Source organism: Telopea speciosissima, unplaced genomic scaffold (assembly GCF_018873765.1).
Source record: "Telopea speciosissima isolate NSW1024214 ecotype Mountain lineage unplaced genomic scaffold, Tspe_v1 Tspe_v1.0014, whole genome shotgun sequence".
NCBI classification, from domain to species: domain Eukaryota; kingdom Viridiplantae; phylum Streptophyta; class Magnoliopsida; order Proteales; family Proteaceae; genus Telopea; species Telopea speciosissima.
Genome location: NW_025317350.1, coordinates 74214 through 89107, shown reverse-complemented (window position 1 = coordinate 89107; position 14894 = coordinate 74214). Strand labels below are relative to the sequence as shown.

The window sequence follows — 14894 nt, the reverse complement described above, 5'->3', positions numbered from 1 at the left end:
AATCTCGATTATTGTCTTCTCTAAAGGCTATGCGGATAGCAAGTGGTGTCTCCGTGAACTGGTTAAGATTGTTGAATGCCATACATGTTGGACAAATGTGTGTCCATCAAACCCGGTTCGGTCTGGTTCAACCTGGTTCACCTTTGTATTGAACATTTATACATTTTAGTTTAATATTGTCACATGCGATATAAACTTTTTGAGCATTATGTGTCCGTAAGTTATACTTAAAATGGTAGTCACGACTAGGGTTTGGGCTGAGAACCCTTATCATATGGTCGTCGCATTGGGTATGCCTAGACATGTGATGTCAGGGTACGAATGCGAGTACTCACATGTTTGATGTGTGCATTGGCGAAGAATCTACTTTGTCGATTCCCTCATGTATTATTGCCAGATGTAGGAAGGGATAGACATGTGTCACCGACACCACTGCACTGAGGGAACCTGTCCACCGCAAAGTGTGATCGCATTCTTTGGTTCATTAATGACCGAGACTCAAGCAAGTCAAAGCCGGTGTTCGGAATGCGTGAACACTTTGTGAGTGAAGGAGTTATCCAACACGGTCACCATCGCCCAATTGGGGAACACCAAGATAGACACTGCATGTGCATGGTGGATCGAATCTGGATCCGATGCGTTTTGGAAATGGTTTTGCAAAATTTATTTTACATAAAATGATACATTATTTATAGTTATTTCAAATAAAGTGTTTTATCAAGTTTTACAGGACCCGATCGGATGCACGACGCTCTTATATGGACATGTACTATGGATTGGGGTTTGGCAGTACATGTGTACATGCCCTAGATTCCATAATGATGGTGTTGATTAGTGGGGGGGTTGTATATGATAAATTGTTATCATATAGGGAGTTATTTGGAATTTGCTAATTTAATTGGCTCTTTACTTAATTAATGGATTTGGTACTAATTGTAAGTATCCATTAATAATTAAATAAAGAATCTAATTAATACTTTCCCTATTAGATTCTACTTCTTCACCTGTGTAGCACTTTGAGTTTAAACAGAACTGCCAAACTGAGAGAGAGAGAGTCAGACTCTCACTAGAGCTCTATTAAACCTATCTAGGATTTAATTAAACCCTATTATTATAAATAGGAGACCATAAAACGTAGAAGAAAGAAGCTCTCCACGTTTTTGGAGCAGACACTCTCTCTCCTATGTTTTTGGAGCAGACACTCTCTCTCCTACGTTTTTGGTTTCTCTCTCTCCCTCTTGTGATCTCTCTTCTTCTTCTTGCTTCTCTCACCTGTGTTTGAGAGTTAGGGTTTGTGAAACCCTAGATCTGTGCTGAGGAGTTTGAGGGCATCTGGGATTGGCGTGTAGAACCTTGATAGCACCATTGGAGGTTCAGATCTGTTTGCTTGGAGCGCTCACTGGAGGAAGAACCACTGTCTATTGGAGGAGCAACACTTGCGGCTCACCAGGTTAGCAGTTCTTTATTAATTCCTTCTATTCATTGATTATTACTATGTATGGGATGCAAAAGAAACTCGAATTGACCTTTTCCGATGCGCATTCGAGTTAGGGATGGATCCCCCTTGCCATGTGATGGATTAGGGATGAGTTTCTTCGTCCCTACTGTGATAATAAATTTTAAGGGACACATGAGGGAAGGAGAAACCCTAACAGGGATGCACCAGGGTTCCCATGGGCGACCATGGGAAGCCCTAAAAATTAAAATGGGGCACCCATGGGACACCATGGGGTAACCCAGGGCGTGCAAAACCCTACTGATAAATATCTTGGTCTTCCTAGGGAACCATGGTTTGATCCCTGGACCGTTGTTTGGCCAACAGTGTGGTATCAGAGCCACCTTTCCCACCCATGAATATTAAATAATTAATGGTTAATATGATTATCATGAGTGGGATGCAAGTTGGCACATGGTTGGTTAGGATATGGTTGTTGTAACAACCTTCCCATGTGCACATGGGTAGTTACAAGGTTGTTAGTATAACAACCTACCCATGTGATGATGGATTTGATTTGTTTTGTTTATTCCAATTATTGAAACATGTATCCAATTAGGTTGTGATTACTAATTTTTATTTTAAAATTTTTTAATCATGTTCTATATGTGGGGAGGAGCGCACGCTGCCAAGCCTCTACGCACGCCCTTCCCCATGAACCTACCCTTGTGCGCATCCCCTTGTGGGCTGCTGCTGCGGGCAGCAAGCTGGGCTGCGGGCCTGTAGGCTGCTGTCCATCTGGGCTTTAGCCTACGGGCCTATGGGCTGCAGCCCAAGGAGTGCTCCGTGGGCCTACGCAAGTGGGCTGCATGGCTGCATGCACCTTTTTTTACTCTCCAATTTAACAAAAAAAAAACAGATTTTTCAAAATAGAATTTTATTATTTTGTTTTGCTTTTGGAGGATGATGATGGGTGAAGAGATTTTCTCTTTACCCACTTGCAATTAAAATGCGATTTTAATTTTATGGGCTTGGATACATGATATCACATGCGATGTGGTGGTTCAATAATTGAAGGAATCCATGTTTTAATTTTTGGTTCACTTGCTTTAATGTCCATGCATGAAATTATATTATGATGTGATTATGGGAATGGCATTCTAATAAATGGATGGATTGTTTATGTATGTGATACATGGGATTATGGGTGGATGTGATGCTTCTCTCTCTTTCTCTCTCTCCCCCTTTCTTTTTTATAAACAAATGTACTCCACCCCATGGGCAGCCCAAATGGTGGGTTGGTTTCTCCATGCGGGGTTTCTTTATTATTATGGAAAGAAAAGTGTATAGAATTTTTCCTAGGTTTCCATTATAAGTTTAGAGGAGTTAGGACTCCCAGGGCATGTTGATGGTGATCCACATGTGGTGCTCAAAGCTTATGGAGATGCAAGTCACCTACTTTGAAGACGTGATCAGGCGGAGGAGATGATCGAGGCGTGGCATCCATGGCATGATAAATGTACCCAAAGTTATTAGTTTTATTTTTATTGGGAGGGTTCTTTGATTGCTTCTAATAAAAATGCCGCCATCCCATAATCACTTTTAATTAATGTTGATTAATTATGTTGTTTAAATCTATCAATGTATGTGAGAGTTAATTAATCCCTCTTTATTCACAATACATGTATGATATGGACTAGTCTTAATCGGTAGACATGTCCATGGCCTCCTATTGAAGATAAATGTAGAAAGTGTGTGACATGACCCCGCATAAGCCGACAGGACATTGCCAGGACCTCTGTCACACATTTATCTATATTTACCTCTATCTAGATACGTTAGGGTATGGATAGTGAGAGGGCACTGCGACAGTGGGCCATCTTTCATGATTTCATGATTCTAACTAATGCAATAGGTAAGTACATGACTTGGGTGTATGTCAGCCGACAGAATCTGGATATGACACCCAGGTGGCCAAAAATATTGGAAGCCCATGAGGCGGACAGCTTAGTCCACACTACCATGGTGTGTATAATGACTTCCGATAGGGTAAGTTATGCATGCAAGGGTTGTAGGTATCCAATTCATCTTTTGGGTTATAAGAGAAACCTAAATCATGAAAGACCATTGATGTGTGTGTGCTCAATTTATTATTTTCAATGGTCATTAATTAGCATGTGGTTATTTACTTGTACATGTGTAGATTAATATACGATGGCTGCCGTTAATTTCAACCTGTTAACACTCATTAGCAAATCCAAACTTAATGGTACAAACTACGTCGATTGGTACCGGAGCATTAAGTTGCTCCTGACTGCTGAAGGACTTTACACAGTTCTAGATGAACAAGTTCCTCCTCAACCCGACCCAAACAATTTTGAGGCAAATGAAGAGATGCAAGAGTTCCTCATGAGGGATTCCAATGCATCACTCTTCCTAAGATCGTTGGAAAAATTAGTTGTAGACTCAGTCAAGGGTATACGCACTGCTGGGGGTAAAATGGATAAGCTTGCTGAATTGTTCAACAGGCAGTTAACACACGCACATTCTGATGCGGTGAGTCAAATCCATAACTCCAAGATGTCTCAGGGGACTCCAGTGATGGATTATGTAATGAAAATGATCAATCTATTTGAAAAATTGGAATCCATGGGGACTGATTTCAGCCTGCGATACAAGACTGATGTGATCTTAGCATCACTCACTTCTGCTTACACACCTTTTAGGATGTCCTACAAGATGTCCGAGAAGGAGATGGAGCTCACCGAGCTTGCTAATGCACTGGTAGAGGCTGAAGCGTCCTTGAAAAAGGACAAGGCTGAGGTCAATGCAACTGAGGTAAAGCCTTCTTCAAATGGGAAGAAGAAGAAAAAGGGAAGTAAGGGCAAGACCCTGAAAGCCAAGGGTGGGAAGTCTGGCAATAAAGGCAAAGGTAAGTGCTTCTATTGCAAGAAGGAGGGTCACTGGAAAAGAAACTGTCGAGCTTACCTGGCAACTTTGAAAGACAAGAAGCCGGATGAAACAGAGGCTGCTAAAGAAGGTACATGTGATATTCACGTTCTTTATGAGTCTAATTTGTCTTTTGAACCGACCAATTCTTGGTTGGTGAATAGTGGATCCACTGTTCACATTTGCAATGATTTGCAGGGGTTCAAGGAGACAAGGAACCTGGAAAGAAATGAAGTGCGTCTTCGGATGGGCACTGGAGCTGAGACCATGGTGTTGGCTGTGAGAACTTTTAGTTTAAATTTTATTTATGCCAGTTTAGTTTTAAAGGATTGCTATTATGTACCTTCTTTCAAGAGGAAGATAATTTCAGTTTCAAAACTTGTTTTGGACGGATATAGTTTTTCCTTTAATTCTAAATTGATTATTCGTTTTAATAATTCCTTTGTGGCATCCGGATATATGCAAAGTGGTTTGTATTTTCTAGATTGCCCTATTAGAATGAATGTTGTTTCAAATGTTGACTTGAAACGGAAAGCAGCTCCAATGAACTCAACATATCTGTGGCATCTAAGATTGGGTCACATTAATGTGGACCGAATCAGTAGATTGGTGAGGGATGGGCCCTTAGAGAGTCTGAGGGTGGAACCATTCCCCACCTGTGAGTCATGCCTTCAGGGTAAAATGACCAAAAAATCCTTTAGCAATAAAGGTGCTAGAGCCACAGATCTGTTGGAGTTGATACACACTGACGTGTGTGGACCCATAAACATACAAGCAAGATATGGGTATGAGTACTTTATCACGGTCACCGATGATTACTCTAGATATGGTTACATATACTTGATGCGTAGGAAATCGGAAGCCTTTGATAAATTCAAAGAATTCCAAGCTGAGGTCGAAAGACAACTCGATAAACGCGTAAAGTCCTTACGATCAGATCATGGAGGGGAGTATCTATCGGATGAGTTTAAAAAACATCTCATATCCCAAGGGATAGTTAGTCAGCTAACTAATCCAGGCACACCACAACAAAATGGTGTATCCGAACGACGCAATCGGACCCTATTGGATATAGTCAGGACGATGCTCACTTATAGTGAGATGCCTCTTTCTTTCTGGGGGTACAATTTAGAGACGGCGATATATACCTTGAATAGGGTTCCATCTAAGTCTGTAGCCAAGACACCCTTTGAGTTGTAGAAAAGGCGAAAACCCAGTATTCAACACCTTAGGGTATGGGGTTGCATAGCACATGTGCGAAAGCAACAGACAGACAAGTTAGAATCCAGGACTTCGAGATGCTATTTCTTAGGCTACCCCAAAGGCACGATAGGCTATTATTTCTATGACCCAGTTGAACCAAAGGTCATTGTAAGTAAACATGTCACATTTTTGGAGGAAGAAATGATGACCTAGAGGTCCGAACCAGTAGTCATAAAAGAGCTATCAGATGGCTCAGAAAAGTCACTTCCAGAAGTGAGATCAACTGACATACCCGCTGAAATACCAACACCTGAGAAACCTCAACGCAGTGGGAGGACTATTAGACCACCCACCAGGCTAACTCTTCTAACCGAAGAGGAAACAGTGGAAGAGTTCCACATGGTATCGGTTGAATCGGATGATGATCCGATGACATACTCTGAGGCTCTAAAGGATGTTGATGCCACTAGGTGGCTGAAAGCAATGCACTCTGAAATCAATTCGATGCATTCCAACAAGGTCTGGACTCTAGTCGATCCGCCACTTGGCGTCAAGCCAATTGGATGTAAATGGATCTTCAAGAGGAAGAAGGGCGCAGATGGAAAGGTCGAGAGATTCAAAGCAAGACTGGTGGCAAAGGGTTATACCCAGAAAGAGGGTATAGACTATGAGGAAACCTTTTCACCGAGAGCGATGATGAAATCCATCAGGATTTTATTGGCTATTGCACACACTATGATTATGAGATCCGGCGAGATGGATGTGCGATCGCATTTCTAAATGGGTTCCTTCAAGAGGAAATCTACATGGAACAGCCAGAGGGGTTCTCTTCCTTGGAGGAAGAAAGAAAGGTGTGCAAATTGCAGAGGTCCATTTATGGGCTGAAGCAGGCTTCCAGGAGCTGGAACATCAGGTTTGATCAATCAATCAAATCATTTGGTTTTGATCAAAACATGGATGAACCATGCGTTTACAAGAAGATCAGTGGGAGGGCAGTATGTTTTCTTATTTTATACGTAGATGACATATTGCTGATTGGTAACGATGTAGGATTCTTTTCATCAGTAAAATAGTGGTTATCCACAACGTTTTCAATGAAAGACCTTGGTGAAGTTAGCTATATCCTTGGGATCAAACTCATAAGAGATCGCCAGAAAAGGATGTTAGGCTCGTCACAGGCTACCTATATAGACAAAGTCCTGGCCAGATTTAGTATGGAGAACTCCAAGAGGGGAAGTGTTCCCTTTAGACATGGAGTCAGTCTTTCCAGATCTCGATGTCGATCCTCAGTCTCAGACGGATATTGAAGAGATGAAGAGGATTCCCTATGCCTCAGCAGTAGGAAGTCTAACGTATGCTATATTGTGCACGAGGCCGGACGTCTACTATGCAGTAGGTATTGTGAGTCATTACGAGTTTAATGAGTGGAGGTGCCATTGTATAGAGGAGTACAAAATAGAAATCTACAGCCGATCCCTATTTTTATGAACACCTTGCATCATGTGATGCGGCTAACAAGGTGTTTGGGTTAGGAAATTCCTAACATTTTTGGAGTAGTCCCTGATCTTGTCAAGGGCCCTATTCCCCTGTTATGTGACAATAGAGGGACCATTGCATAAGCTAAGGAGCCTAGGGCTCATCAGAGGAATAAGCACGTGCAGCAGAAGTATCACCTCATCAGAGAGATTATCCAGCAAAGTGACATGAGTATCTCCAAAGTGGACACAACTGAAAATGTGTCTGATGCCATGACAAAGGGTTTTTCACCAGGAGTGTTTGAGAAACACATGGAGGGCATGGGTTTAAAATGTATGGGGAATTGGTTTTGATGTACAAGTGGGAGATTGTTGGACAAGTGTGTGTCCATCAAACCCGGTTCGGTCCGGTTTAACCCGGTTCACCTTTGTATTGAACATATATACATTTTAGTTTAATATTGTCACATGTGATATAAACTTTTTGAGCATTATGTGTTCGTAAGTTATACTTAAAATGGTAGTCACGACTAGGGTTTGGGCTGGGCACCCTTATCATATGGTCGTCGCATTGGGTATGCCTAGCCATGTGATGTCGATGGACGAATGCGAGTGCTCACATGTTTGATGTGTGCATTGGCGAAGAATCTACTTTGTCGATTCCCTCATGTATACTGCCAGATGTAGGAAGGGATAGACATGTGTCACCGATACCCTATACCTGAGGGAACCCTGTCACTGCAAAGTGTGATCGCATTCTTTGGTTCATCAATGACTGAGACTCAAGTGAGTCAAAGCCGGTGTTCTGGGAATGCGTGAACACTTTGTGAGTGAAGGAGTTATCCAACACGGTCACCACTGCCCGATTGGGGAACACCAAGATAGAGACTGTCTGTGCATGGTCGGATCAGAATCTGGATCCAGTACCGTTTTGGAAATGGTTTTGCAAAATTTATTTTACACAAAATGATACATTATTTATAGTTATTTCAAATAAAGTGTTTTATCGAGTTTTACGGGACCCGATCGGATGCACAGACGCTCTTATATGGACATATACTATGGATTGGGGTTTGGCAGTACATGTGTACATGCCCTAGATTCCATAATGATGGTGTTGATTAGTGGAGGGGGTTGTATATGATAAATTGTTATCATATAGGAAGTTATTTGGAATTTGCTAATTTAATTGGCTCTTTATTTAATTAATGGATTTGGTGCTAATTGAAATTATCCATTAATAATTAAATAAAGAATCTAATTAATACTTTCCTTATTAGATTCTGCTTCTTCACCTGTAGCACTTTGAGTTTAAATAGAACTGCCGATCGAGAGAGAGAGTCAGACTCTCACTAGGGCTCTATTAAACCTATCTAGGATTTAATTAAACCCTATTATTATAAATAGGGGACCATAAAACGCAGAAGAAAGAAGCTCTCCACGTTTTTGGAGTAGACACTCTCTCTCTCCTGTGTTTTTGGTTTCTCTCTCTCCCTCTTGTGATCTCTCTTCTTCTTCTTGCTTCTTTCACCTGTGTTTGAGAGTTAGGGTTTGTGAAACCCTAGTTCTGTGCTGAGGAGTTTGAGGGCATCTGGGATTGGCATGTAGAACCTTGGTAGCACCATTGGAGGTTCAGATCTGTTTGCTTTGAGCGGTCACTGGAGGAAGAACCACTGTCTATTGGAGGAGCAACACTTGAGGCTCACCAAGTTAGTAGTTCTTTATTAATTCTTTCTGTTCATTGATTATTAATATTTATGGGATGCGAAAGAAACTCGAATTGACCTTTTTCGCTGCGCATTCAAGTTAGGGATGGATCCCCCTTGCCATATGATGGATTAGGGATGAGTTTCTTCATCCCTACTGTGATAATAAATTTTAAGGGACACATGAGGGAAGGAGAAACCCTAACAGGGATGCACCAGGGTTCCCATGGGCGACCATGGGAAGCCCTAAAAATTAAAATGGGGCACCCATGGGACACCTTGGGGTAACCTAGGGCATGCAAAACCCTAATGATAAATATCTTGGTCTCCCTAGGGAACCATGGTTTGATCCCTGGACCGTTGTTTGGCCAACAGTGTGGTATCAGAGCCACCTTTCCCACCCATGAATATTAGATAATTAATGGTTAATATGATTATCATGAGTGGGATGCAAGTTGGCACATGGGTGGTTAGGATATGGTTGTTGTAACAACTTTCCCATGTGCACATGGGTAGTTACAAGGTTGTTAGTGTAACAACCTACCCATGTGATGATGGATTTGGTTTGTTTTGTTTATTCCAATTATTGAAGCATGTATCCAATTAGGTTGTGATTACTAATTTTTATTTTAAAATTTTTTAATCATGTTCTATATGTGGGGGGGGAGCGCACGCTGCCAAGCCTCTACGCACGCCCTTCCCCATGAACCTACCCTTGTGCGCATCCCCTTGTGGGCTGCTGCCTGCGGGCAGCAAGCTTGCGGGCTGCGGGCCTGCAAGCTGCTGTCCGTCCTGGGCTTTAGCCTACGGGCAGTAGGCCTACGGCCTGCAGCCCAAGGCTGCTGTCCGTGGGCCCTGTGCCTATGGGCTGCGCAGGGAGTGCCTGCAGCCTGCGCAAGTGGGCTGCATGCACCCCCTTGTTTTCCCTCCAGTTTAACAAAAAAAAAAAAAGAAAACAGATTTTTCAGAACATAATTTTATTATTTTGTTTTGTTATGAATTAACTGCAGAAATCAATCAGAGATGCTTGCAATCAAACTGCAAGTTTTGAAGGATCGTTTCAGAAACACAAGGACCACAAATTTTATGATGCCGAAATACAAGATTGGAAGTCAGCCTTGTCTGTGGTAGGAGGAAAAAAGGGATACGAACTTGAACAAGTAAATGGGTACGTAATTCTTGAATCCCACTTACAAACTTCTTTAATTTGTTGATTAATAGTTTTATCTGTTTTGTTAACCTCATACAATATCTTATTAAGTTCTTAGCCTTAAGGATTTAGAATCTTACCTGCTTACTTATGCATTTTATTTTTTCTTGATATGAAATAACTGCAGAAATCAATCAGAGCTAGTCAAATTAGTTGTTGATTGGGCAGTGAGTGAATTGAGTAGCAATTGCTTGGGTGATGTTAAAAATCCTATTGGATTAGATGACCGTGTAGCCGACCTATCATCATCTCTGTTGAATGGTGGCTCCAATGATGTTCGGTTGGTGGGAATCTGTGGTATCGGTGGTATTGGGAAGACATCTATTGCAATAACTCTCTAAAATCGCATTTTTAAAGAGTTTGAAATGAGTTGCTTTCTTGCAAATGTCAGATCAGAAGAAGCATCAGGACCAAATGGTTTACTTTCTCTTCAACAAAAATTTATTTATAGTGTCTCCAAAAAGAATGCTGAAACATGCAATGTTTATAGAGGACAACAATTGGTAAAAGAAATACTAGAAGGGAAAAAAGTTCTTTTTATTCTTGATGATGTGGATTCTTATTCCCAACTTAAAGATTTGGCTATTGAATCCATTTTATTTGGTCCGGGAAGTAAGATTGTCATAACAAGTAGAGATGAACATATTTTAAATGTAGCTAAAGTTGATGAAATATACCGGCCTCCAAAACTGGATGATGAGCAATCTCTTCAGCTCTTTAGTTTGCATGCATTTTCAAAGAAATATCCCCCTGACGATTTTAAGCAGCTTTCCCATGGTATGATACAAGTGGCAAGAGGATTGCCTTTAACTCTAGAAGTGTTGGGTTCTTCTCTCATTTGTGAAAGAGACAAAAATGTATGGGAAAGTATGTTAAATAAACTGAAAAAAATTCCTCATTCAGATGTCCACAAAAAGTTGAGGATAAGTTATGATTGTTTAGAAGAGGATGAGAAATCGATATTTCTTGATGCAGCCTGCTTTTTCGTTGGATGGAACAAAGAAATTGTCATTTCTCTATGGGAAGATTGTGGCTTTAATGTGATATCAATAGTAAAAAACTCACTCAAAGGTCTCTCCTACAATTCAAGCCTGGAGGAAGCATGGGAGATTCCTATCATGTGCTAAGCATGCATGATCAAATTAAAGCCATGGGAAGGGGAATTGTTTTGGAAGAAAGTCGTATGGAGCCTAGTAAGTGCACCCAATTATGGTCTTATGATGATATACTCAAAGTATTAGAAGAACATAAGGTAAGGCTTTTTACTTAGGCCCTTTTTCAGTTCTAAGTAAGTATATTATTCTAGCTTTTTGAGAAACGCTAAGATGAATTGAAGTACATGAGCACCAAGCATAATAAATATATACATAAAGTGCATTTAATGAGTTAGTTCCTCCATGTCTTTTTTCCCTTTTCTTTCATTGGGTTTGCAGGCATCAGTTTTCATTTTTGTTTTCTCTTTTACATAACAGGGAACTCAAATAATTGAAGGCATCCTCCTACCCTCGTCTCAACATGGTGTAAGTCCTCTCAATTTTCGGAGTTTATGGCTACGTAGGGAAGATTTTGCAATGATGTCCAAGCTAAGATACCTCTACATTGATGGAGAAAATTGTGAAGTAGACATTCTGTTGGGTAACCTAGAGGGGGGTGAATAGGTTACCACTAGTGGATTTTGCCTCTTTTTCGATTGATTGCACACTTATATTAAATATAAAAAACAAAAGTAAATGAGGCACAAGATTTATAGTGGTTCGGCTAACTTAGCCTACATCCACTCCTCTCAACCTTAAGAGAATTCCACTAGTATTTCCCTTTCAATACAATAGGTGGGGAAATGACACATTTACAACTCTTTTTAACAAGATAAGAGGATCCTTACAATCTTAGTTCCAGAACAAGAGTATCATTTCAATCTCTTAAGGATGAGAGGGTCCTTGTACTAATCTAAGTACGGTCTAGATTAATACAACAATGCTTTATCAAGTCAAAAGCATAAACAAGTAAATACAATAGAAGTTTGGTATAAATACCTATCAAAGAGTAGTGACACTTTTACCCTATGAGTGATGGTGCTCAATGATATGAATGAGAGTGATGCACCTTGAGTCTCCTAGATGATTCTCCTTGATGGCATGAGTTGGAGAGAGTGGAGAGTTAAGAGTTTGGTAAGATCTCTTTGAAGAGCTTGAATTGAATAATTTAGCTTAATGATAAATTTTTACTTTTATACTTTTCACAAATGTACTATGCACTTTTTCTATTAAAAGATGTATTTTGTTTCTTGTTTGGATGTATTTTATAAAGCCAAAAGTTGGAGTTTGTTTGTTCTCCAACGGATATAAAACAGTCATATTTTTAGACTGTCAATCGACCTATAAAGGTTGTCGGTCGACCATCAAAAACTAGCCGTTGAGAAACTAGCCGTTAAGGCCAAGTTTGGGGCTGTCGGTCGATTGTCGGTCGACCTATGGATCGACCTACAAGTGTCGGTCGACCTATAATTCTATCGGTTGCAACCAACAGCACGGAAACAGTGTGTTTTTTATATTCTCAGTAGGTCGACCACGACGGATGTCCTATTTTTTATTGTCTGTCAAGGGGATTTTTGGTCTAGCTTGCTTGGGACTTCATAGGTTTTTGTCTAACACTTTAATGGCTATGTTTCTTGAGCCTAGGGCATGGGAATGAGTTCCTCCTAGGGTCTCTTACATGTGAATGCAATGTGTGTGCAATGTGATATGCACATGTAAAGAAATGTGTTCTAATACACTTGAATCTTCTTGGAGAGTCTTTGTCTTGTTAATTCTTGGCTTCCTTTAGAAGATGTTCTTCAATCTTCAAATTTCTTCTTTTCCTTAACTCTTCATTGTGAGCTCCGTTGATCAAGTCTTTCCTGGATGCTTGATGCTTCCAACGCCTGACTATGAAGCTTGCTTAAAGATTGGAATATTAGTATTAATCTTAATGTTTGTTATCATCAAAATCAGTTTATGGAGGAATGTGTTTTTCAATAATCTCCCCTTTTTGATGATGACAAACATGTGATTCAAAATATGCATTACTCATGTATGCATACAATTTCAAGATAAATATATGCATTTCTTATGTAGGCATGTAACTCAAGATGAATATGCATTATCATACATCATATGATTATTTGAATCATAATTCAAGGTAAATTATGCATATCATATATGCATTATCACATATTATGAATATTTGAATCATAATAACTTCTCCCCCTTTTGTCAACGCAAAAAGGAGGTGTAGAGTATGAGTAGCTCCCCCTGAGCCAGTGCTAGTAATCAAGAACAAGCAAAAACAATCTTAGGGTGGCTCCCCCTAAGAAAATGACTCCCTGCATGGTTAGAAGAACAGAGAGAAAATAATATGAAGCCCAATAAAGTGTTAATTTTAAAAGCATCATGTGCTTCAAAATAGAAGTTCCATGTTTTAAAAGAATGCCACAAAAGTACATATCAAGAGTTCTAATATAAAGTCGAGTGATGTCAACTATCTCTACTGTGGAGGAGGAGGAAAGACATGCGATTGAGACGCGCAAGATCACTTGGTTCTCCTTTTGGATGCGAAGAATCTCTTCTTGATCTTTGTGGAGAGAGGTGAAGTGATCATCAAAGCCCTTCAGGGGTGTCAAGTTGTTGGCAAAAACTTAAAAATTCTCCTCTGGTGACATAGTCTCCCGAGGGTTCACCAACATAGTCTTCATCCTCACTATCGTCCTCTTCTTGTGACTCGCTTCTTCACCTGTGACATGTTGGGTAGCTCGCTTCCTTCGGGCTTGGTGTGAAGGAGGAGCCGAACAAAACCCAGCTTCATCTTCTTGATGGTGGATGAGTCAATGTCAAGCATCTTGGGGTCAATGAATTCCCGAGAGATCCACCTCATGGAACTTAAGGATGACAGTTATGAGTCCCGCCATATGGAAGGTTTCCCCTATAATGAGGTACTGCATAGTGTTCCATGGTCTTCATAATCAAGTATGGAAGATTGATAGGATTGACAATGACAAGACACCAAGTAATGTAGGCTTGAAAGGGATTGACTTGGTCTCTATGGCCTCCTTTGGGCAAGATGTTGTAGCTTACAATGAAACTGATCATTCTAGGTAGTTCATGAAGTTGGATAGCTTTAACAGTTGGTTCAAACCCAACATAGTCTTTCATGATGGCACCATAAATTTCATCTACATTCATAAAGGTCTTGGCATCCCCTTTGGGAGGAAGATATCTCGTATCTCCTAAGGTGGGAATTCTCATGATCTCTCCTAGATCTTCATAAGTGAACATGATGGGAACACCCTTTACTAGGGATGTGATGGCAAGCCTATCATTCACTATTTGGGTTCTAAGATTACAGTAAAAGTGTTTGGCAAGGTCAGGATAGCAGGGATCAACATAAACTAAGGTATTTTCCCAACCCAAATATTTAAAATATTCTTCAATGTCATAGTCAAGGAATTGAGAAACTCTTACAGTTCTTTTCTTGTCAACCTTTCTCTTCTCAAATCTTCCCCAGAGAATGGAGGCTTCTTCTAAGATGAAGAGAGACTTGTCATATGCTATAGAGCTCTCTCCAACTTTGGCTTTTTTCTTTGGTTGCTTGCCCTTGCTTTGCTTTGGAGCCATTTGAAACCTAGGGTTTTAGAGATTTGAGAGAAATAGAGATTTTTGGGTTGGAAGTGGGTAGATTGTGTAGGAAGAGTGATCTGGGGCTTGGATTTGATGAAATCTCAAGGAATTTTGTAGGGTTTTGCCTTGGAGTTCGTGAGAAAAGGGTTTTGGAGAGGAGAGGTCTCGAACAAAAGAAGAGGAAAATGAAAAGAATCCTCCTGGTTCTTGTTTAAAAATGAATTTTTCCGTGTCGGTCGACCTACACGAGTCCGTCATGACCGA

The 14894-nt window shown here is 40.5% G+C and overlaps 1 protein-coding gene across 1 annotated transcript; it reads left to right on the top strand.

Annotated features, from left to right (window-relative positions):
* Nucleotides 1-10424: 10424 nt before the first annotated feature.
* Nucleotides 10425-11105, top strand: LOC122647212 (disease resistance protein RUN1-like; the record flags this gene model as incomplete). The annotated part of the gene is made up of 1 exon (XM_043840664.1): nt 10425-11105. A coding segment is annotated over one exon (681 nt), but the record flags the coding sequence as incomplete, so codon positions are not given.
* Nucleotides 11106-14894: the final 3789 nt, after the last annotated feature.